At 40.3% G+C, this 25,607-nt stretch overlaps 1 protein-coding gene across 1 annotated transcript in view; it reads left to right on the forward strand.

The window, feature by feature from the left end:
* LOC141466354 (regulating synaptic membrane exocytosis protein 1-like) overlaps positions 1 to 25,607 on the forward strand; it is an 80,963-nt gene that overhangs the window by 37,491 nt on the left and 17,865 nt on the right. The window contains exon 6 of the mRNA XM_074150237.1: positions 6,738 to 6,970. Within this exon, the coding sequence (XP_074006338.1) occupies positions 6,738 to 6,970 (233 nt within the window). The remainder of the gene's footprint in view (positions 1 to 6,737; positions 6,971 to 25,607) is intronic.

Here is a 25,607-nt window from a genome sequence, read left to right on the forward strand (position 1 = left end):
ACCTGAAAGTACGTGTTTGTATTTTGCAGTTTGATTCTCTTTTTGGAGTGCCTGGTTTAATCGCATAGTGCACACACAGCTATTGGTATCTAAAAGCTTTATCCCAGCAAATTGTCTCACACCAGGAACTTGCTGTTCCTGGACCGGAGCTCTGCCTTTCCGAGATCGTGAGGTTTCTTCAGAGATGAAAAGAATTTAGTCCCCAAGTTTTCTTATTCTCTTTCTACCTCAGTATCACCATGAACCAGTCTCTTTCCTTCCAGGGATTATTGTCTCTCCAATGAAATGCCTTTGTCTTGGGTCGTGCCTGGTGGCAGCAGGGAATATACAGCCTCCCCGCATCTCCGAGAGTCCAGCTGACTTTCCCAGATCCAGAGTAGCCAAGAGAAGCAATTCCTGGAAAATACTGACTTTCTGCTTCTAGCCTTGAGGCAAAATTGGAATATTCAGGAAAGATAAATCTGTTTAGCCATAGGAGCTGTGACTGAGTGCAATGCTGCTTTGCGATGGAGTCTTCTGGTATTTTAACTGTTGACGTCTTTGAAGTCTCCTAACAGGAGAGTTATGACTTAAAGTTATGGTTTTACCAAATTTACAGGTACTCAAAGGAACAGAAAAGAGTTTGTGCTAAATAGAAGGATTTCCTCATTGGCATCTTTCTGTCAGGCACCAGCCGTATGTACGTCTCAAAGCAAACTGAACTCATTTGTTTATTATGTGACAGTACAATATGGATTTTTTTAGTTTTTAATTCCTTCAGAAGGACCAGACAATCTGCTATGGTATTTCCGCTGGAACTTAATAAGTAAAAGAAGAAATTCAACCTTGGGCAGAAACTAGGCATGGAAAATTCCTCCCTAAATTTTTAGTGTTTGACAAATTTGAAGAACAGATGTAAGTAAGAGGCAAAGCAGTAAGGTTATAGCTGATCGGCATTTTGCATCTCAAGTCACCGCAGTGTAAGCAACCGCCACAATACCTGAAATACATTGGCAGCCCTACTTTGTTTTTGATTATCCAAATCACTGCAGCTCAAACCCAAACACCAAACTGTTTCATTCACTAGTGCACTTCCCAGTTTCATTAGAGAGAAACATTTTGAACATGTGTGGCAATTAATTAATATTGCTTCTTAGGTGATCTCTCTTGGGGCACGGGCAAGGACACTGGTGTACCCTTAGTCACAACTCTTGGTCTTTTGGGGGGAAATAGAGGGAAAAAGCTCCAAATTATCATCACGTAAGCAAGATATATGAAAAAAGTTAAGACAAATGCTAAAAAAATGTAACATATCCTTTTTACTCAAAACCAGTATATTACAGATGGAAACTTCTGGTTCTGAGGTCATTCATGTACAAAATCAAGGTGAAGCCAGAGTAATTAATGTTGTAATTATTCATTATCTAAAGATCCTGATTTTTTCAAATCCATCATTATAAAGTGCTTTATGTGTCTGCCAGAGCGGGAGGGAGATGGAGTCTTTAATCCCTTCAGAACATCTGTACATGAAAAATGTACTATGGAGCATTACTTGTGCATTTTTAATTATCTAATTATGCTTCCTCTTTCAAAGAAACTGTCATATTACCAGCAGCCTTTCTTAATGATTTGAAAAAGACTGAAAAAATAATTTTAATTGGCGTTCATTTAATTATTGCAGTTGATTAAGATAAAATATAACTCATAAACTTGTAGTATAAGAACATTACAGTAACAATTTTAACAGGCAGTACGAGTTATTTTTAGAATAAGGAAATGTAGGAAAATAGCTTTAGCCGTGGCTCAGACCTCAGAGTAGCTCTCGCTTGCCTTATCTTCATTTCAGTTTATCTTTTTTATGTGTTTTCTTCGTTAGTTCTGTCCTTTCACTGCTCCCTTTCGCCTTCCAGATGCTCCTCCCCCATTCCCTGTGCTGTGGCTGTTGCCTGTTGCTGTCACTGATTTCTGTACAGCAGCAGTGAGCAATATATTTCACACCAATGATGTAGCCTTTTCATACGACGAGCAGTGAGATCGCAGGTACTCCAGTACCTCAAGCTTTGGGGGAAAAAAAGCAATGCAATGTGTTGTAACAGGGAGAATAATATCTTATTGCTGAATGTTATACAAAGAAAGGAAAAGTGGTGCATTCAGCTTTCTTGCTACTGCAGGAAGTTTCCTCCATTCAGCAGCGAGCATAAAAAACTCCGCATTTTTGTATTTGTCATACACAACACCCTCCCAACAGCTATTCTCTTGACACAGATTTAACATTTATGTGCTTCCTGTGTTTGGTACGCTTGAATTTCATATATACATGGTGGTTTGCGGCCAAGTTTGGGTCATTTGAGCTGTTGCCCTTTAGCCTGTCCACATCAGCATTGCTAGCGATACTTACCCCCGAGCAGCACCCCTGCAGTAATTAACTGCTTTATGTTGGTTTATTTCATGAGTCGTGTGATGAGTTGGCTTCAGACTGACCGTGCTGTGGGTACGCACAGGCAGACACGGGGGTCCCGCATACGGAGACAGTCGCTCTGCTTATTTCAGAGAATATAAATTACCTTCGTGAAATGTTCTTGGAAAATAGTTCAAATCTGCTTATCTTTTGTAATGTTCAGACTTACTTTTTGAATTATTGTTCTTTCATTTCATGGAGAAATGCTAAATTATACAAGTTTGAAAAATAGAGAACTGTCAGAGCTGTGAAACTTGCACAATTCTCTGGTCAGTGTGTTACTGAGAAAGGTGTTTTCACAAAAGAGATTCTGGTGCTGTAGTCCCACATGGAAATTTCCTGATCTTCCAAAGCAGGACATTAACCAGTCTCCTCTCAGAGGAGACTTCTGTAATGAAATCTTCCCAACCCTTACCTCGGTGAGAGTTTATACTTTGAGCACAATGGGCTGGGCTCTCATTCCAGAGGCAGTATCCCTGTCATGAGGAGCACTCTTTGGCAATAGAGGAATATTGTCAGGAACGGATATAATAATTTTCAAGAGTTACTGAATTTCAACTACCATAATACACCAATAGGACTCTAATATGGTGACTTTACAAGAGAAGCAAGATTTTCTTTCTGATTCTAACTATTTCATGGATTTAATATATGATGAATATGCATGTTAGATCAATATGGAGTTCCAATTGGTACAGACTGTACAAAATTGAATGAACTGACTTCTTTATGGTCTAAAAAAGTCTCTTGACTAACTACAGAGAATTTTAATATAGGATATGTGTTTGTCCTTTGGTTTGTAAAGCACCATGTTTGAATTAATTTATGAAATACCATAAATGGTACGGTAATTAATCTAGCAGCAAATGTTATATATCATATATAAATACAGCTATATATTCTAAGACTGACAGAGCAATTTGTGGATAGGTAATTTAGAACTTGGATTTATTAATTATATATTATATAATGCCAATAACAAGACTTAGTTTATTTTTAGAAATGTAATGCTCCTCATTATAAAGGAGTGCTCATCTTCTCTTTGATACACAACTATTACATGTTTAGGAGGATATTAGTATTCATGAGCTACCTCATTGCAAAAGGGTGCCACGGTGGCTATGAATGAGTACGTGATTCTGCATTCAGAGAGGAGAAAGGAGCTTACGAGCTCAAGCTGGTGAAGGCCAGGGATTCTGTCAAAAGATTCAAGTTACTGCAACTGTGTGGAAAGAACTTCTATTAAAATATCTCCTATACAGGAAGGGGATACAGGGGATTCTTTATTTTCTCATGGCTTGCATTATTGGAAAAATGGATGAAGTAAAAATAAGTGATCAAGAAAATAAACACCTAAAGTATTTTTAAATAAATCATCAGTAAGTCTTAGAGAATTAAGGAAATAACTGTAATTTTAGCAATGGCTCATTACTTAAGATTTTTTCCCTAAAAGGATGTACTTCCAGATATTAGATGAGTTTATGGGCAAAGTTTGTTCTACCTTCCTGTGTCTTACAATCTTTCTTTTTCAGGTGATATGTACTATTGGCAGGTATTGTATGTAGTTAATGAGAAATATTCAGTGGATATCTATGTACTGATAATCCAAATAATTTGCCCAGTATAATTTTATGCATCTTGAATATATATATGTATGAGATCTCTGTATGTAGAAAGATATACAATTATTTAATTCATGTAATTGGCTTAGTTTGAGTTCTATATAGTATGCTATAGGGTGGATATATTGCTTGAAATATGGCGGGGTCTCCGGGGCGGCGGTGGCCGTGGTGCTGAAGGACAGCTCCGGCGGCGGAGGTTGGGCGGGCAGTGGCGGTGGGCTGAAGGACAGCTCCGGGGCGGTGGTGGCCGTGGTGCTGAAGGACAGCTCCGGCGGCGAAGGGGGGGCCAGTGGCGGTGTGCTGAAGGACAGCTCCGGGGCGGCGGTGGTCGTGGTGCTGAAGGACAGCTCCGGGCCGCCCGGGCGGGGCCGGGGTCTCGGGCGGCGCTGGTTTACTTCAGCTAGAAAACAACTGAAAAAAATAATAGATCAAGTGACTCTTTTTCTGTGCACAGAGGCACAGATTGCCTGTAACCATTCTTAGTGTGTTACTTGAATGTGCTACTTGAAACCAAAGGTTTCAAGGTGCTAGGTTAGATGACTTTATTGCATTCTATGGGCAACAATAAAGATATCATTAGTTAGTGATCATTGCAACTTTAAAAAGTGGCAGCATATGTAGCCTGTGAAGTAAACACCTGTACTATGTTAGGGGCATGATTTATATTGAAGCCAAGAAATTAGTATTTATCTCCCTCAAGACAACCAGTCTCTATTTTGAAAATGGGAAATATTTTACAGCATTTTTTCTCAATTTGATATTATTTTAAAGTGAACAGAACTTACACAAAAGCTCTTCCTTGACACTTGCATATTTATGGAAGATGGTTGTGGTTTTTTTTTTTTTAAATGACCAAAAAGGGCAGTTAAAATTTTTCCTAGAATGACTCAATATAATATGTGTGTGTATGTGTATGTGCTCTCATACACGTAAGGGAGTGTGTACTGGGGGAGAGCGCCAATAAAATACAATGGAATTTAACATAGAAATATCAAAATACATATATACTTCCATTTCTGCCATGCAAACCCAAAAGGCAGTCACTAAAGTCACAGTGAGATAGGAGGAAACAACAGAGAACCTGTTTTAAGCTCATTGTGCCTCAGGTGGTCCACTAAAATGGCTCTTGAGTGCTCCAGTACATCATGGAACTTTGTTCTGTGTGAAGGTGGGAGCTGTTGTTTTATCTGAATTTAAGAGAAGCAGATTGGAAGTGCTGAACATAGTTAAATGCCTGCGTGGATATTGATAATGACCTTTAGATTGTGTTTTCTATTCAAGGAATTTTCCAGCTTCTCCTTAAAAAAATATTCTCTGTTTTTATCTGCTCTTACATATGGTCACACATTAGTAAATCTTGGTAACTGTCAGTAAAACGTAATTTAGGTATATACATAATTTTATACTTTCCTGTATCTGTAACCTTTAGCAGGGCCCAGATCCATAGAAGTTGCAGGGTGTCAGCTCTTCTCCCATAGACCCCTTCATTGCTCCCTGTCAAGATTTCCTCTCTGTCTGAAACGTGCCATGAGATAAAGAAGCCTACACCTCTGACCTTTCTCTTTCTCATTTTAGGGAGGGGTGGGGGCAGGGGACAGTCCATCACATCTGCTGGGAAGGGAACCTGCTGGGAAGGACAGCAGGACTGTCCCTCAACAAATTCAACATTTGACTTCAAAATACAGAATTGCTGGAAAAACAATCCCTAAAATTAGGATGTTTCCAGTAGGACTATTAATCAGCAATAAAATATCAAGGAATACTCTACATATTAGTTTGATTTAGCAACTATGTCTGAAGTGAGTCAGGCTGCAGCTTAAATTTCTTAGCACTCTGCAGAGTGATGGCTAAATTCGTATTGCCATTAGAGCCAGGGCATTGCTTGGTCGTAGCAGCATCGGGATTGTGCATTAGTTCTGTGTGTATTTGAGAATGTTCTCTAGAGCGTGTTTCTGAATACTTTATCCAGCCTCTATGTGCAGGAGCAGAAGAAGGATTCATATAGAAACATTCAAATGCAATACGATAGCTAAAGAAAATCAAAGAGAACTGACAGACCCATTCATCTTTCTGTCAATCAATGAAAGTTCTAGTGCATTGTTAGGTTTTTTTGCCCCAAAATTGTTTTGCCTTCATACTGTGATTATTGTATTTACCTTTAAGGAAGTAAGAGAGTGAAGCCATGTAAAATTCTGCATATTATATTATCTCTTTCTGGGAAGTAGGAAAATATAGCGGATGATACCTTCATATCTATTAGGTCTTACGGCTTTGGTGAACGCTGCCAATAAAATACGTGTATTAACCTACGTATATCCTCTTGGCCCATATTCATTTTCTTTGGTGGTAAAATTGCTGTTTTGTTGCTTTCTGTATTGTGGGGATATAGACAGGAAGGCTCCATATGACTTTAAAATGTCGCATGTCTCTTTCTGTTGCTCTGAAAAATACGGGAAAGTGGTCATTTTGTTTATTTCCCTGGAAGAAGTGAAGAACAAATTATAATACTGGAAATATATACTCTGAAGAGCACCAAATTAACCTTTTATTTGTGAACCAAATAAATGAAAATGTATCAAGGCTTCAAATTAATTTACTAATTTAAAAGAAAAAAGCAGCTTTTGGAAATGCTGTCACACAGACTAATTAACATGTTTGTTTTTACTTTGTAACTGTAGTACATTTACTCCTAAAATGCAAGGCAGACGGATGGGGACTTCAGGGAGAATCACAAAGAGCACAAGCGTGAGCGGGGAGATGTACAAGCTGGAGCACAATGACGGGAGTCAGTCAGACACGGCGGTGGGCATGGTTGGAACAGGTGGGAAGAAGAGGCGCTCCAGCCTGAGTGCCAAGGTGGTTGCCATTGTGTCCCGCAGGAGCAGGAGCACATCTCAGCTCAGCCAGACAGGTGAGTGAGACACATGCCCTTCCCAAACAGGACTCACCACACGTGGTTTACCATTATTTCATCTGTGGCATCTGTGTTACATGTATTTGGATATAGACCCTTCAGGAGAGAAGATTTTCTGGCTGTGAATAAATATCTGAGATGCTAATTTTCTTTCATCTTTAGATGTCTGCAAGGAACAATATACAAATGCCTTTTAGAATCTGTTCTGTAACCACTTTCTGTCCTGATCCATGAGAAACGTTTCTATCTCTTAGAGGCCTTGTTTATAGGTAGACATGGAAATGCAGAGAGACATATGTGGGTATCAGCAGTGGATAATGGTTTGGTTAAGAGCAGCTTTATGTATAGGGAATTTCTTTTAGCAGAAGAGTGGAGAATGAATCGGGTAGTTGGAATCTGAGCAAATGAATACAGTTACGTAACCGGGATAAAAGATCGTACCTGAAGTGACAAAAATATGTTTTTTAAAACTACCTTTGATTTCTTAGTCAAGAGTAAATCCAATATTTTTTCTTTAAAAACAACACGGGCAAATTGGGGTCAGCAAATTCAGATGAATTACCTGACAGCATGATGCTTCATTAGGAACATCAGACTTCCAGCTCTTTATTGCTACTTTAGAAATCTTAAAAGCTTCACATCTGTGTAGCCTGGGGAACAAAAGCTTATTCAGAAAGATACAAAAGAAAAAAGAAATGTTTAAAGTCCCCATCCTCCTCCTATTGAAGCCCAGTGAAGACTTTTGCTCTTATCTTCAGTGGGAGCAGGACCTGACCCTAAGGGTTCTTTCTTACTAAAAGAAGGAAAAGAAAGAGGAAAAGCTTCAGCCTAGCACAGAATTCATGCATTTTGCAGCACTCCTCTCACACAGTCAGGGTAATCTGAACTAAGGTAAGTAACAATATTGTTTATTTCTATCATCAAATATCTCACCCTTTTTCCTTGGTTTCCAGATGAGCAGTAGAAGTGATTCTTTTGAAAAGTGAAGCTTGGTCAGCCTTAACAAAAATACTGTAACACTTTTCTACGCTACTTATCTATGAATTTTAAGCCAGAAAGGGTATAATCATGCAGTTGGGCCAAATGATAGATGTACTAGACATATTTGAAGCCTAGAGTTGTAAATAATATTGTGTTGCTCAAAAATGCACTGACCTGAATGTTAGACTAGAGCAGAGACAGTTGTGTACAGTGAGACGCTATTTTACATGCATCGGAATCAATCACACGCTCTTAAGTAATAAAAAGTGGTATTGTATTAGAGAAAGGATTTTAGGTTGATGTTTATCTACTTACTAAGGAGCAAAATATTTTAACTATTTCACAGATTTTTTGTGGTTTGATCTGGCCTTCCTTTCTAGCTCCTAAATCTCCTTGAAATAGGAGTATCTGTGCCAGAGCACATCTTGGCTCCGTCCCACTCAGCAGTGGTCCAGCTCCCAGCAGGAACCAGGGCTGCAGAGGCAGAGGAAGGCACAGGGGCCTTCCACACTTGGGATGCTTTGCCTTGCATCAACCCTTGCTCCTACCTCTCCGTGGAGTTAGTAATTAACTGAAAAGCTAAACTGTGACTTCCAAACACTTTTTAGCATTATCTATTTAAAGCTCAGGTGCTCCCATTCCTCACAGAAAGGTACCAGAGCTCTCCAGATTTTGCTTGGTGTAAATTTCAAAACAATAAGAATTTTGCAAGGAATGGAGCACCTAAATTTATAATGAAACTCAAACAGCAAATCAAATATGAAAAGTAAAACTATGTATTATTCATGATTGTAAAACAGAGTTGAGAATATTTAATTTGCCTTACAGGCAAACAGCACTATCTGGCTTTAGCAGAGCAAATAAGATGTGGTGTGTTTTATCAGTCACTGTTTTTTTAGTTATGTTATCAGAAATCAGTGAGTTGAATTAATGAATTGTTTAGAACAATATACACATGAGACTTGATATGTTTTCCAAAGAAAATCCATTGTTGGAGACTAAATACTCCTGCCCTAACTCAGGGACACACTTTCCTTCCTCCCTGTAGTGTACAAGAGGGGAGGAGAAATCTAAAAAGGTCTAACTCACTTTAATGTGTTGTGCCTAAGTAACTTAATAATGTCTCCACTATTCAGAATTTAAAAAAAAAAATCATAGAACCATAGAATTGGTTTAACAATATAATATAAACTACGTCCTTAAAATTGATTATGTGAAAATTAGTTAGAACAGCCAAATTCTGAAGTTTTAAAACTGGTGTGGAAGTGTATGGGCCTCCACAAAAGTGGTGCAATGTATGAACTTCTGCTACAGATCTGCAGTGACTGAAGGTGTGCTGTGGACACAGAGCATGGATTTTAAAGGAAGTATAAAAAACCCAGAAATGTATGTGTAGCCTCCATAGTTTTTCCTGAATTGGTCAGCTTAATTTTTTTTTCCTATGACTTGCATGATTGTAAGTCAGGTACGTGTGACACACATAGGTATTTGTTTCTGAAAACTCAAAACAGAAAATTAGAAATAAAACAAAAGGTCAGATATTTTTTGAAAATTTGAGATTCTGTATTTTTGTGCAGCGTAGTTCTGAAATTCTAGTTCACTACTGGCTTCACAACCAGTAAAATTAACTTCCAACTTGCTTTTTTTTCAATCTTGGTGAATAAGGGCTGGAGTCGACTTATTGTAGGTGATTCTTGCTTTCAGCAGACTGCACGGGTTTAATCGTGTGTAGAAATAGAAGAGGTGTGTGTGAAACTGCTACTGGGCACTGTTAATTCCAAGAGTAGATTTTATTTTCAGTTGAGAAAGGGGGGTGTGTGTGTGTGAGCCGGTGACACGTGTGTGTGTCTGTGCACGCACACATGGACCTTTGGCGCCTTTGGGGCAGAGCCACTCGTGGGTTAGGTTTAGCAGGATCCGTAATCGCGTTATTTTGTGCACCCTTGGGCAGTGCTGTTGGAAAACATTTATTCTGAATATGTGCCTTACAAGATTGTCAGCGAAAGAATCGGGTTTTTATTTTTATGCAAATCTGCAAGGAAAAGTATATATTTCTGTTGCACTTTCCTTTTGATTACATTTCAGGTTTCATAATACCTTTAATAGCTGTTTGTTGAAATAATGAAATCCTTCCTTACTATGGTTTGTTTGTGCCCACAAATTGGATAGATTTCATAGTTCATCCAAAAGAGCTTGTAATGTGCTGGCAGTATTCCTAATGAAAATCCAGCTCTGCTTATGCTATCACAGTTAAAAGAAGAAAAGAAAAAGAAAAGAAAAAAAAAAGAAAGAAAACCTACAGAAAGTCCACAGAAGAATGAAAAGTAGCTCCAGGCACATTCTGTACAATCCAACTTTTCTAGCTTCCTTTGCCATCCTTATTTTTGTAAATAAATACATATGTATATACAAAATGAATATATAACTGCAGATTTTCAAAATAATTACAGCAACTAATATTTAAATCATAAAAAAATGATAGGAAAATGGATTATGATAGGAAATCATCATCTATTGTCTTGATTTGGGATAGAGCACTCTGTTCCCCTGCAGATATTCTGACATTATAGTTTCCCGACCAGGGAGTGATGTTACTGTGTCTTGATTTGGGGTTCTGCATTTGTTTCAAAAGGGATAAAAACTGCTGCCGTAGGAGGAAAGAGTTTTATTACAGAATTTATACCGTGAATAGAGACATAATAATGTGTTTCAAAGTGGATGGAGGTGATGGCAGGGGTGTCACCAGTGAGATGAGTTCTGGAGAAAAGGCAAAGCTCAGCCTCAATAAACAGAAGTATTCCCATCCTGGATCCCTCTCGGTTCCCATGGGACGTGCAGAGACAGGCCTTAAGAGGGGAAAGCATTCCTCCCTTTTGCTCTCTAACACCTGCTCAGCAGAGAGAGGTGTGGAAAGTAGGAGGACACTTTTCTTGCTCTTTCTAAGGCCTAAGAGTGCTTTGCAACCATTCTGACACCGTATCGTCACCACCTTGTTGTCAGAGATTTGCCAGTGTCTCATCTCCATGACATTCAGCCTGATGCCAGTACCTGCTGGGTCAGCCAGACAGGTTTTGCTCTGTAAGCCACAGGGACAGGATGGTTGGCTAGGGTTTTGTTTGCTTTGTTGAAGGTCTTAGAGGATTTTCATTCGTTAGCTGTGTCTAATGAAGGCCAACTTTTCTGTCAAAAGCACTGAGAGTAAGAATTTAAAAGGAATTACAAAGTTTGGGAGTGTTATTTAATTAAGATATCCAAAACATGGTAACCAGTACAGATAGAAAGACTGAAAACCCCAGCTTTGAGATAAATATGACCGAAACTACCAGAGATGTGACTGGTGAGCCTTTAGAGACACGGGCTCTATTTTTTTCGAATATGAGTTCTTTGAGACCACTTCCATTTTCCAAGGTGCTCAACACCATTAACATCAGTGTTCTGACATCTCTTGAGAGGCACTAGTGATCTCATATAAAACAGAGGTGAGATTTTGCCTGGGATACTGCATATTGTTCCCGCTGCTGGCTTAAAAACAGATTAGAGCAGAGGAGACGCAGAGGAGGAGAGCTACGGTGCCTGGAGACACGGGGAGCTCGTCCAGTGGCATGGCACCCAGTGACTGTTCACAAGCACCACTCTGCTGCGGTAAAAACAACACTTCCCGGGAAACGTAGAAATTAAGCATAGTGAGGCAATCTCCCAGGCTCAGGGCTACATCATTTCAGAGCAGATACTACTGGAAAAAAGATCTGGTTTTCATTTTTGCAGTCTTTGTTTGGAAATACCAGCAAGGATAATTTTCTGTCCGTCCTTGTAGTAATTTTATGGTACAAGAGATTTCATACAGGTCTAAACAGTATGGACAGATAAAGGAGGTAATAAATCAGAAATAAAATACGCTGGAGGGTGGAGCTTTGTTTGTTATCTTTCTTGAGAAAGCCATCACTTCTTTTTGTAAGCTCGAGGAAATAATTTTGTTACTTTTTCACAAGGGTCGTGACAACCTTTTCTTGCAGTGGTCAGGCGCCTTTTGGATTTTTTCCACTTTTCCTTTTGATTAATTGAGTCTCAGTTATAAATAATGGCAAGGATTCATTTTGGAGTATGTTTCTTTTACCTCATAACCTCTGCGTTTTTGGGTGTTTGTTTTTTTTTTTTTTTATTACTGTAGTTAAAGAATTTGTGCTTATTTAAAAAATTACATTTATTTGATAAGAAAGCTGATTGCTAGATGAAAGTTCAAAAGACTTGTTTTACCTAGATTTCAATAAATCATCAATTATTATTAGACTGGATGGAAAGCATTGAGATCAGTAAGAGACACTGGATGCCAGGAAGAAACTGGTTAGGAAGGAAGCATCAGCTGGTTTTATTAGAACAAGAGCCAGAGCATGCTTAGTGGTTGAGTTCCTACGAGAAAAACCCACAGGCAAATCTCATTAATATTTTAATGAGATGTAGTGTGTGTGTGGCTGGAATGCGCTGATGGTACTGATCCGGAAAGTGTATGGATTCCAGGTGACCTGGAGGACTGATGAACTTGAGGGCCAGGATAATAGTACTAGGATAAGATGTGATAATGCAGATTGCCAGATCCTTCCTTTCAGCGTGACCAATGGAGATTTCCAGGTGCAATCTGGGAGCTGTCGTCTAAAAAAACAGCAGGAGGAGGAAGACGTGGATATAATGAAAATGACAGGATGAATGTAAGCTGTGTATAGGATCCGGCCAGGGGTACGGCGAATGCTCTCCTGGGTGCCTCAGGTGAGGTGTTTCCTTGGAGAGCTCAGAAAACGTTAACGTCATGGAGTGATGCCCAGCCGACAGCTCATCTGCAATCCTGGCCACTCGCCGCTCACCAGAATGAGTGCTGGATGTCTGTGGGAGTCGTGGCCTTGAAGGATGATTTATTGCCTGCTTTGTTCAGCCTATAACAGTGACGGCTGAACAGGGCTATGAGTGTTCTGTGAGAATGCAATGAGAGTAAACACCAAAAAGGCAGAACTTTTTGAAGCTAAAGGGCAACACCACTGGAAACTGCGGTATGAGAACAAACGGGTATAAATTAGTTATGAATAAATTTTGTATTTGTCTCGAAATTACAATAAGGTTTCTAACAGAACACAGAGAGGTATCTTAAATCTCTCAAAGCAGTTAGTGTGCTAGGGATGAAACAGCCCTTTTTTTGTTTCTTATCTACCATAATATCCCATTGCTGTTTTCACAGAGTTTCATTTCTGATGCTGTTCTTTTCTATCGCCATCTCATGTTCATCCAGATGAAATGCTACAAGATCTCAAATTTTCTAATGGTAGATTCAGAAAATTACCTTGGAAGTCAGAATTACCGTGAGTCTTACAGCTGTACCGTTACCCATCTATTTAGTTTCATCTGTAAATCACCTGTTGTTCATTGTGTTGTAGAGGAGCTTTTCCAAGTATTTGCTTGCGTTGGGTGTTTCTCTCTGCCAGAGCACTTGGCACTTATACATGAGCATCCTTACCTACAGACACCTCGTCGTATTACCCTAACTCTGCACGCTTTGCAGATGTTTTCCTTAACATCCCATTGTGCTTACTTAAAAAGTACCTTTCTGCTGCCCAGCGGAGCGTGGTGTCCGTCCTGCACTCGCTCTTGTTCAGCATTCACCCCGTGAGCCTCTCCTCTCCTCTCCTCTCCTCTCCTCTCCTCTCCTCTCCTCTCCTCTCCTCTCCTCTCCTCTCCTCTCCTCTCCTCTCCTCTCCTCTCCTCTCCTCTCCTCTCCGGGTGTGATTTTCCCAGCGCTGGCCGTTGAGCTTTGCCTGGTTGGGGAGAGCTGTGGGGGGAGCAGCTCCAGCGCACAGGGAGAGGGGAGGGAGGGAGACTGACATGAAGATGGTTTTCTCTTTTCAGCCAATGTAAAAAAAGCGCGTAGTACAGCAGCAGGGGTGGTAATTGTGCCTTGGGGACCGTGCCAGGGCTCCAAACCTGACACCCCGCAGCAAAGAGCACCCCCCAAGCCCAGCAAAAGCCTCACCCCGACCCCGAGGCACCCAAATGTCTCTGTGGCAGGAGGGGGAAGGAACACAGGGATGAAGGACAATATTAAAAACAAAGAAAAAAAACTGATTATTTTTGTAAGAGGAACTCTTTGTTCTAGTAATGATACTTAATTCCTTGAAACTATTGAGTGAATGTAAGCATGGTCTCTTTTATTTACTGTTGCCGTCTCACTGAGGAATTCACTGCCCTTAATAGAAACATAACTCAGTTCCAGCTACTCAGCTTCCAAAAGATTTCCTAATAAGGGCTAGTATTTTCAAACAACGTCCTGCCGCTTGGTTGAGTTAGTGTTATGAGTGGCTCTTTTCCTTTTTCCTGAAATATAAATTCTGACTTTGTCTCCTGTTATGTAGTTGGTTGACTCGTACTCAAAAGTATTCATTTACTTTTCTGTCTATTTGCACTTTCTCCCTAGATTTTTTTAACAGCCATTACTGCAGCAATAACTGTACTTTAAGCTATTTCCAATATATAAGTAGCGTGGGTTTTAGGAGAATTTATTGCTTTCCAAAAGTATAATCTTGATTTTAGCTAAGCTGTGACATCCATGTCTTGTAGCTCTGTAATTTCAATCTATGTCAAATGCATTTAATAAGTGTAGCTTCACTGTTAGGTTTCTACTGTATTTTTAATGAAATGTTTTATAGAAATACCTACTGATAATTCTGACTGTATTTAACTGAGCTTTGTGTAAAGAGGATTTTTATTTGCTTTCTCACATGATTCACACTGCGTTCACAAGTTTTACTTTGTGCAAGTATAAACACTGAGTTGAAATAATATCAAAATTATGACAGAAGGAAATAGAACAATGCCAAAGTACTGTCAAGAGGGGAAAAGAGTCTATCTAAGAGAATGTCAGCCTTAAACTTGAATCTTACTACTCCTCATACGCTTCTTGCCTGAACAGGTCCACGGTTTGTGACTTTCTGGAGCTTGTGGGGTTTTGCAGAAAGGTTTAGAGCGATGCCCCACAGTCATCCAGAGCAAAAACTCTCACTCCATGGTGCAGGACTGAGTTCCCGTCTCTCCTGTCTCACAGAAGAATAAACCCTGCTTTGTTTCGGGTCAGATGGTCTTGCCTTGTTTTGATAGATCTGAAGTTATTATTTTTTTTCTTTCCAAAGCAGATCCTTTCTTAACTAACACAAACTTTGGTTTGCTTTGACTGGGACAGCCTGGTCGGCATGAACCAGCTCATTCAATGTTTAATATTGACTGGGGAGCGCAGGCTCCAGTCTCAAACTGGGCAGAAGAGCTGGATCTGCGGTTTTCCCTTCACAGAGTTGTTCCAAGGGCCCAGGTGAGGTTTGGGCAGAACTGACTTGTCATATACAAACCTCTACTCAAACGGGTGCTCAAGACTCTTCATGTCACCATTTTTCATTGAACTTTGCAGGGTCTCACATTAAGGCCCTTTCCCTGATACTTGGAGTAAATGTAACACCAAGTTCCAGAGAGTGGGTCAAAATATTTCCTAGAAAGAGAAATTTTGAAATCTGGCCAGTACGTTATAGTATTTCTTACAAACCATTCATGGTATTATTTTTTTCATGGAACTGAGGAATTTGAAATCCTTTAAAAAATTATTTTAAAATGTTATTCCCCACAAATACACAACCAAAATTCTATTTGCACTCTTTTCTGTTACAGATCACCTGTAATATTTTGCTGGCTCACTTGTAGCTTCCATGTAGCTACGGTAAAGGACAGAATGGGTCTTGGCATCTCAATATGGGCAGAGATCCATCTTTGGTTCCAGCAGGGTGTTTCAGACACGAGTATCATATCTCTAAATCCATTAGGGGCAAGAAAATATCTAATTCTGGATCTTTTAGAAAATAAAACTGACTTTATAAAATCTTAAAGTTGTTTTTATAAAGCATTTATAAAACTGTGTGGTAATTGTACATTTGATGATAAGGTGTTGGTGGGCTGAGTTTAAAAAAATCCATTTAGCTGAATACAAAGAAGCATTAGATTCAGAGATGCTATTTTAATCTTATTTAGCACTTCTACATGTGAATGTGAAGATGAGCTTTGAGGGATTTTTCAGTAACTTTTTTTGGCTAGGAAAGAACTGATAGCAACAGAATCCGAATGAAAAGCCTAACCTAGCCTAAGAAAAAATGGAGGATCAGCAGGTGTTTTTAAGGGATTTTCAAGGAAAATAATGATGATGATGACAGTGATAACAATAATAAAGCTTGCTGCTTTTATTGCAGCTGATGATGTTAATTTATTTATAAAAAATCTGCATACTTATGTATAATATAACTCATAGAGTCTGCAATACAGATAATGGCCTTTAGATACTCTGAATTGCATATCATAAGTAATAAAATATGCTAAAAGCTATGAAAATTATGTTCATAAAATTATGAAAAAATGTTCATAAGATTTTTTCAAAAATAATTTTCACGGTTTTTGGCAAGTCATTAAGTTGGATGAAAAATTCTGTCAAATCTAACATCTTACGATGTCCATCTTGAGAGGACACGATTCAGCTTGAGTATTTCCTTAAATATGAATAAATACGAATGGCATTTTACAACAAAATGTCGACAGCATCATACAGAGCAGGTATCGGTTCACAAAACATTTCAGTGTTGCTGAATCTCCTTTTTTTCATTTTCTTTTGCTGACAAAAATGCTCAGTGGAAAGTTTCCCCCCGCTTTGGTGCTCTGTGTCCCCTGCAGTGGCTCCGCGTGGGGCCAGGGACAAGCCGGGAGAGACTCGGCAGGTCTCCTCCCCGGGCACACTCCAGAACACAGCTTCCTGCCCCAAAACTGGTTACAGGTGACGAGGGGAGGTTGGGTCCAGCTGGCCAAGACCCTGGTAGCACCAGCAGGAGAGGAGAGATGACAAATGAGGACATCACAGGCTGTGTGCCCCCCTGCGGCAGTCCGGCAGCAGATCTGCCAGCCAGGGCCGTCGGCCAGTCCAACGTCGACTTTGTTTCCAAGAGGAGAAGGAGCAGGAGTCTAATGTAAACTGTGCCACAGGGGAATTTGGTCTCTGGTTGTATAACAGTTTATTGCCCAGAGTCTTCTCCCTACTTTAGATGGCATTTAAATTAAATTAACATAAGTAATAAGCACTTTGGCAAGTCTTAAAATAGAAGAAAGATAGAAGAGATGAAAACACGCACATCATGTTACGTGCTGGTCCAGACTTGCTTCCTGCCAGCCGGTCCGACAAACAAAGAGAAGGGAAGAAAGGGGTGGAGGCACCCTGTGAATCTGTGCTTTTCGGAACAAAACTTGGCTCTTTGGTGGCATCTGCTCGTGCTTCGTGAGGAAATACTGCTCCTGAGCGGTGGGATTTGTCCCATGGAAACACTCTTTCTATGCGTATCGATGACTTTCATCATAATTTCTTTTGTGTGATTTCTTTTTAAGGAAATCCATCAGAGACTAGTGAGAATTTAACAGAGGTTTATATTGGACTGTGCTGCTGCTTTTTTTTTTTTTTTTTTACACTATCTTTTTCTTCTCCTTTGTACATGTACTGCTATTTCGAGAGTTTTAACTTTCAGTGTTTTTTAGCCTCTCCGTTTGACCAGCCAGGTTATTGCAGCTGCTAAATTTTCTTCAAATTGCCAAGAAAAGACAAGTGAAAAAATAAATGGCCCAGGAAGTTAGAGATGTTGGGATCTCTAGGTCACTGGCATGGTGTCAAAGTACAAATGTTTTTCTCAGCTGTGGCATATGTTTACAGTTTCATCAGTTTTGAATGTTTTGCCAGGTTTTCTTTAGTTTGGTAAGTGTGTGGTTTTTAGAATATGATGATCATATAACTTCCAAGAGAGATCAGTAATGCAAAATATTAACTTTGTTTAAATCTGCATTGATTTTTATTGTTAGGTGCTATCTATATCAGGTACTTTGTGAAATGTGCTCTAAGTAAGGCATGAAAATACTGTGCAATACTGAGCTACCGTTTCCTGTTGTACAGCCCTCAGTGGAGTTACTCAGCCCTCAGTGACCATACATGTTGTCTCTATATGGCCTCGCGCTTCTTTTGGAAGGTTCATCCCTGAACTTGCTTGAATTTACTAAAATTTGACAATCTATTTAGATTTTCTGTCTGAAGTCTACAAATATTTAACTGCAGTGTCATAGCCTTAAGACATTCAAAGAACCGAAAGGGTAAACTGAGTTGTTTTTCTTTATGATCTGTGTTTATCCTCATAAGTTACCTGAGAATTGCTTCGAAATTACTCAATATTTATAAAAGTCCTTGATGCTCACAGACGCTCATCTATAGTTTATTTCATTTACCCATATAGTCATTTTTCATATTGAAAAAATTCAGTTTCTGGTGCCTGATAGCTTCAAAAGCATTGCTTTACAGGAAATCTTAGAAATGAGGTGCTTTTTCTTCTGGGGAGCTCTAAATGTCTGCCAGTCCCAGCAGAAATTCCCTGTGTGATGGAATTTTGACCAGTCGGAATTGCCCACCCATTTCCGCTGGATTCTGACCGATGCAAGCAGCCGAGGCAGAGGGGGGGTCTGTGTCCAAGGGGTCTGTGTCCGAGGCAGAGGGGGGGTCTGTGTCCGAGGCAGAGGGGGGGTCTGTGTCCAAGAGGTCTGTGTCTGAGGCAGAGGGGGGGGTCTGTGTCCGAGGCACAGGGGGGGGTTCTGTGTCTGAGGCAGAGGGGGGGTCTGTGTCCGAGGCAGAGGGGGGGTCTGTGTCCAAGGGGTCTGTGTTCGAGGCAGAGGGGGGGGTTCTGTGTCCGAGGCAGAGGGGGGGGTTCTGTGTCTGAGGCAGAGGGGGGGTCTGTGTCCGAGGCAGGGTGAGGGGCTGCCCTTCGCTCTCGGTGCAGAGCAGGGACCTTGCCCTCCTTGGAGCTCTCCTGCCGCCTCCCCGGTTCCCTCAGGGCTGGTGGCTCCCGAGCACAGCCCGAGGGGGCTGGTGCTGGGCCGGGAGGAAACACCTCTCTCTCCGCTTTATGTCTGTGATGGGTGAAGTGCAGGAGTTTTGTGGTAAGATCAGACAGGGTGGGTGCCCCACACAGACACCCGGCTTCTGGTTTTGAAGCTCGGGCTAACCGGGTAACTTACTTTGATTTTAGATGTTGATTGTAAAATATCGGTATGAAACAGCATTGAATGTTGGGTTTTTTAATGGTGGCTGTTGCATCTTTGGAATAAAAAATCAGTGTCTTGGGAATCCATTTCTTTGTAATGATTTCTCTGAACTTGTCAGATTGACAAGTTATCTTAACGCAGGTACCTGCAAATGGATTTCCTGTTTATAAAGCAGGTTAAAATATCTGAAAACCCCTTCCAGGGAGGAATCTCAGGGCTGCTGTTTTGATTAGTTTTGCTTTCACATGGCTGTTGATGGCTTTATTTATAGCTCTGCCATTTGATTAGATTTGATGTTGTGAAGTGTTCTGTCTCGGAGCGTGGCCAGACTGAAACACTGAATTAGGTATAAATGTGACCTAGGATTTATGTATGAAAGTAAATAAGTTTTACCCATCACTCTCCCTTTGAAAATTATCCCACTAACCATCTTTTCGCCTGCCCAAGCAGCTCCTTTCTAGAGTTCATGGTCAGGGCAGGCTGGGGGGGGGTGTCTCTGACAAGACTCATCTGCTTTCTTCGGTCCGGACTCCAGAGTGACTGAAGTGTTAACGGGGGAGATGTTCAAAGGGCACTGAGAACTAACTCCAGCGAAAATACGCAGCAGGGCTGGCTTGGGTTTTCATACTAAATGTACGCTGTTGAAGTTTAGTATTTATTGATTGGAAAGGACTAATTTACCAGGAAAACATTTTAGGGGGGTGGGTTGTCGTTAGCTTAGAGGCATACCATGATAAGGACCAGGTCCTTGCGGAGGCAGAGGTACCCCACAGCGCTGGCGTCACACAGGGATCAGCGGTTTTGTGCTCCTTGCCTGGGTACAGCCCTGTAGCCCGTACTCTGCTCCAAGGGGACAGACCTGTTCGTGGCCAACTTGGGGACAATGGCAAGAAATTTGATAAGGTCCCAAAGTCCCCCTTTTAGACAAGGCTTGGGCTCTCCCTGTGGGCCTCACAGTAGTCTCTGCTTCGAGGTGTGCCCATGGCCAAAGTCCCAGGTCCATTAGATTGTCTGGTGTTTATTTTGGAGCATGTGTTTTTAAACACCTGACCGTGTTCCCCAAATGTTCAGAAGAGTAAGTTTCCCCAGTGACCACCCCCAGACTGTAACAGGCTACTGCAATACCCCTTAAAGCTTACCGACGTGGGCAGGGGGATGCTCTGGAGAGGCAAAAAGTCCCTCTCCAGCCCTGGTCACTGTGGCTCAGAAACAAATCTTCCCGTGCAAATGTTGGTGACTGAGTATTTGACATCGTGGGTTGTTTCACTTACACAGCACCGTTCTGATGCATGTGGCAGCTGCTTTCCCTGCCTTCGTTGCTCTGGTGCAAAAAAAAAAAACCCCAAAAAAGTGGCCAGAATAAATGTGTATTAGTAAGTATGTGTTAAATATCCCTTAGGCAGCACCAAGGAGTCATTTGCTCTCATCTGAGGTGGCCATAGCTCCATTCCTGCTCTCTGGGCCACACCAGCGGCTCTCTTGAGTGCCAGCCGATGGGGTTTGTGTGAGGACATCCAGTGCTGCCCTGGGTTTGGTGCTGGTGTAGTGAGCTGTCAATACGCAATCTTAGTTTTACTCGAGGGAGGGCACATAATTTTTATATGTTAATGCTTTTATCCATACTATGCTTTTTTACTACTGTATTAATGTTACTTTTCACATATAATTGCAAATGGTTTGTTGCTGAAAAAGAAAATATATTTGGACAACATGAATTTCAGTCGAGTTAAAAGTGAGGAAGAGAAACAGTGAGGCAAATCAAATCATCAGTGCATCCAGGATTGGTCCCAAAAGGAATGATGTCAGTTTGGGGTGACAGAGAGGACATCTCCTGGATTTCTTCTCATCTTCTGCTCTTGTTCTGATGGGGTACTTATCACTGCAATATCGGCAGTACTTAGGGGAGAAGCCACAGAGAAGTGGGATCATCACTCTTCCTAAAAGAACTGAGAATGAAATGAAGTTGCAGAACTGAGAAGTGAACCTGGGTGCTTTGCATGGCTGTGTGCCTCCTTCACTTAGAGAACTTCCTTCTTCCCACAGACACGCTGCTCAGCACGTTACATGCACAGGTCGTTTCTCTTTATACATAAAAAGCTCTCTGTTGGTGGGATGTGCTTATTTTTAAGAAATCAATTGCTCTTGAGAGCTTGGTGCTGAAAAATCCCATTGACTTCAAGGCTTAAGAATTTGGTACCCGATAAGACTGTTCTGTAGAATAAATGGGTGACCTTTTGCAGATTGTTTTTGTTCTGTTTGTTGTCCAGAGTTTTCTGCCCTGTTCAGACTTGCAGGAGGAGTTTAGCAATCATTTTGCAGTCCCAACTGGAGCAGAAACTGCTGTGGATACTACGTAAACATGTACTGTTGAACTTCCCTTTGTAGTGCAATTTATTTTATATGCTCTTAATTTATGTTCTGACTTTTATAGTTCATCTCAGACCTCTTTAATAGTAGCAATGGTTCTTTGTTCTTTGTGTTGTTGCCAGTCGCAGGCCTTAAGACTTTTTACAAAGGAACAGTAAGTGCCATTGTCCCATTTTATAGACGAGCAAACTCCTGGACTGGAAGTGACCTACTGGAAATCTCACAATCTGCAGAAGTGCCAAGAATTCCTAAAAACTTATGACTGTAATTCCCAGATCAAAAAATATTTGTGGCTGTTACAAGCATCCAGGAGCACATTAGGAGATACACTAATCTCATGGAAATGGGGCTGGGACAGAAACAGCCTGGAAATGCCCCCAGAGCGTGTGAGCGCGTGTGTGTGTGAGCACGTGTGTGTGTATGTGAGCACGTGTGTGTAATCCTTAGGTAGGGGTATTTTTTTAAGCAATGATTCCATGGGACCTTAAATGTCCATACGTTAAAGTGTGTTTAAATATCATTTACATATTAAACATGTTTAATAATGCTTACGATACAAACCGGGACAGCATTAGCTTTCTCGAATGGGAATCTCTGGCTGAAAGCAGTGCAATGTTTGACCCCCACAGCATGTTGTAGCAGGACTCCCCTCTGCTGCTCGGATATGGTGTGGGTTGTGCACACAACCATCCTCCACCTCATTTAGCATCTTCATTTCTGGTGTCCTCGTGAGAATGTTTCTATTTGGGGGATTTCAGCTAAATACTCTACCAGGAAGGACTTCCTTTAAAGGTTAATACAATAGATTATTCTCTGTGGTGTAAAATTAGCTAAATGAGCCAGTAGTGGTACCTGATTACTTGACATATTTTAGTGATTTTATTATGAAGATATGTTGACCACAAGCTGAGTCAGGGCTTCACTGTAAGAAGATCTGTAAAATGTTTTAATCTGGTGAACTCAGTTGAACTGTGAAGAAATGCGTAAGATTTGAACAGCTCAATAACTAAATTGAAATAATGACAGAGAGATCCATCCATCGCCGGATAGCCTTGAGAATGCATGCGTTTATACTCCCATCCTGTTGGCCATCCTTTCAGCTCATGTTTTGTACTTCAGAACACAGCACGGTGACGTTTCTTACCTTACGGGACAGCTCGGTGCGGAACTTTCTGTAAAAAGATCTTTTTATTCGTATTGCTAGTTTTTCTGTCAAAATAATAGCTTATCACTGTTGTAAGTTGTCTTTACAAAATACCTGAAAACACTGTGGTTACCTGCCTTGCCAAATGGGCAGATGGCACGGTGAGAGATCACTTCAGTGTGCACCAGGTGTTCTCCTTTCCCTTTGTAATTCCGAAGAAAAGCAGACCAGAGTTTCACCCTGATTTCGGGTCGGTGCTTTATTTATTACTGTGTCGTTAGGATTAATAGAGCAGAACACATTATAAACTCGTGGATTGTGAGTTATATTAAAAAAATTGTATTAATTTATATAAATCATATCCTAGTAGCTAGGTAATTGTAATTATTTCAGATTTTCAGGCACCATTGTGCTGGTACAGGTATTTTTTGGGAAAGCTGATTTTGGTTTCTAAGGTGCATTATTTTCCTCACTGTTGAAATACCATATTGTCACATTACAAACATACTGGAAGTTTTATTTAAATATGATACATTGAGGATGTAGATGAGGGAAAAGCCCAGTCCTATCTGTGTTTCACAGGGAATAGTCCCATGGAGATCTGCACATGATGAACTTGGACTTTGGGGAAAATTCTGCATGCTTTTGTGAAGTATGTAAGACATAACTGTGAATGAGTCTGTAAGACATAAAAAAACACTTCTTCCAGATATAGAGGGAAAGGAAATACTCAATAGGACCACGCACTTTGAATTTGGTTTAAATTACCCATGCTTTTATGTTTAGTTTGATAATAGTCAATGAGCCTCCGTAGCCCGAATTTCCTCTGGAGGTGACAGAAAGATGTCTAGAAAAGTCAAAGGCTTTTGAAAAAGCTTTGTTCAGTGTGCATCTTCTTCTTTCCCAACTTGGCATCCATATAACGCAGGCTTTAGAGAGAAAACACTGCGGGACAATGGTGTCCAATCAAGGGTTAGAAAGATTACTTTTACTTAAAAATTCCCATGAAAGAAGACATAAATTATTCTAGGAATTTTTCTGCCTGTATATTGGAAGTTCTTGACTTGAGAGAAATGCCTTCAATTTTCCTCTAGAGTATGTTCTTTTTGTTAAAAATTAAATACATGTATTTTATGCTGAGAAAAAAAATGAGATATTGTGAATATATATTCTTTTGGAAACTGTAAGCAATCAGGCACATTGTATGAAACAATTATAAAGTAAAATCATTTTTAGATTTGAGTCATCTTTCAGTGACATTGGCTCCTTTTGCCACTGAAGTGCCCATCAAAACTCATTTCAAAAGAAGCTGGAGATTGTCTTCATTAATATCTCCAGTGCTGCATCACTAATGGACAGGGGGAATCCTGTGACTGCAGTCTCCTTTTTAAAAGTACCCTCTTTCTGGTACCTGACGGGCTAGTTTTGATATTTTTCCTAGTCTAGAGATGGTATATTTAATAACATATGCTCGTTATTATTTAAAGGCTCTGAAATAGTTATTATATTAACTATGTATGTTACTTAAGCTTATTAAAGGTTACTTCTATATCATTTCTTATTCTGGCAGTAGATTTATCATTTAACTTATCGAGGAATTTACTGAACTTTTGTGATATTTGCATGCTCTTGATGTCATCTTTCGTTACGATTTTATTAGAAGTTACCTGCCAAATAGACAGTTTTATTAAGTCCATCCAATCTTTACTTATTCAGGAGGGTAGTAATATTGTTTTTATATAAATGAGCCAGGGTTTATGCACATTTTATTGTTTCTCGTTTCATCTCCAATATTCTGTCATGTTAGATTCTGTTGCACGCATGGAGTTTCAAAATCTGATGTATTATAGGGGCTATAATAACAAAGCTGCATGTTTCCTTAAAGAGTATTTCATAATGACAGAGCAAGGTCGTGTTTTCATCTTAAGTTTTACCTTATGGGGTTTTGATTCATACTGTGTATGGCAATCTTTTTTTCTCTGCGTATATCGTGTTTAATCCTTTCTTTTACAAAGTCTCACCTGCGTAGAATCTACCTGTCTGAACTGTGAGTGCTGTGTGACTGTCCCTTGCTGTGTCTGCAGCAGCCTGTGCTCGGTCACGGCCACCCTCCCAGCGTGAGCACCCCAGCCAGCACTCTCACTAATGATCACAGTAATCCCCAGCAGCAAACACAGCTTCATCTGCCAGTTCCAAGGAGAAATAGTATCTGAAATAATTTGTGTAATATACAGATGATAAGAGATTAGTGCATCTGTTCCCAAGAGCCTGACCTTCAGACCATTAGCTCTGCAAGATTCGAGCACCATGGTGTAATCCTGCTATGAAAGGCAAGTTTGTTTTACTTTTATGATCTTCATCCATGAGCTAATACATATTGAAATCCCTGGAAGGATGTAATGCTGCTTGGCTCGGGTTATTCTGTGCTCAGATAGAGACCGAAATTACTGTAAAAGGCAAGTTTCTGTTTAACCAACAGTAAGCCTAGGAACATAAGAATAAGGTTTATTTATTGTATTTTAATTTTGTGCCATGTACTCTGGGGAGCCATCTTTCTGTATGCTATCCGCAAGTAAATTAGGATTTTGAAATCTGTGGTTCAGACTGGCTGATTGATTATTGTAGGGTTTTGTGTTTGTTTTTATGGTACGGATTTGAAAGTTTCCCCTCACACCGGGCTGTTTGATTTTCTGCTGCCATTCCTCATTTTCTTGGGTGCTGATGTTCATATGCAATTTTCGTTTTCCAGTTTATTTTAAAATGATTGTCATTGCTTCATCTGTGATGGGTTTGTCAGTGCCCTATATATCAAAACAGCAAGAAAATTTAATGCTAAATCTTAGCCTCTGCTTTTGGGTAACACAGAAGGAGGAGAATGGCCGATTAAGCAGTTTGGAAGCCTTGGAATTAGATCTGTATTCTCCTGAAATATCTGTTATTAGCACACATGGAGCAACATTTGCAGGTATTGTATTATTTCAAGAAAAGTGCACTCAGTCATTGAACTTA

This window comes from Numenius arquata, chromosome 7, assembly GCF_964106895.1.
Source record: "Numenius arquata chromosome 7, bNumArq3.hap1.1, whole genome shotgun sequence".
In the NCBI taxonomy this organism is placed as follows: domain Eukaryota; kingdom Metazoa; phylum Chordata; class Aves; order Charadriiformes; family Scolopacidae; genus Numenius; species Numenius arquata.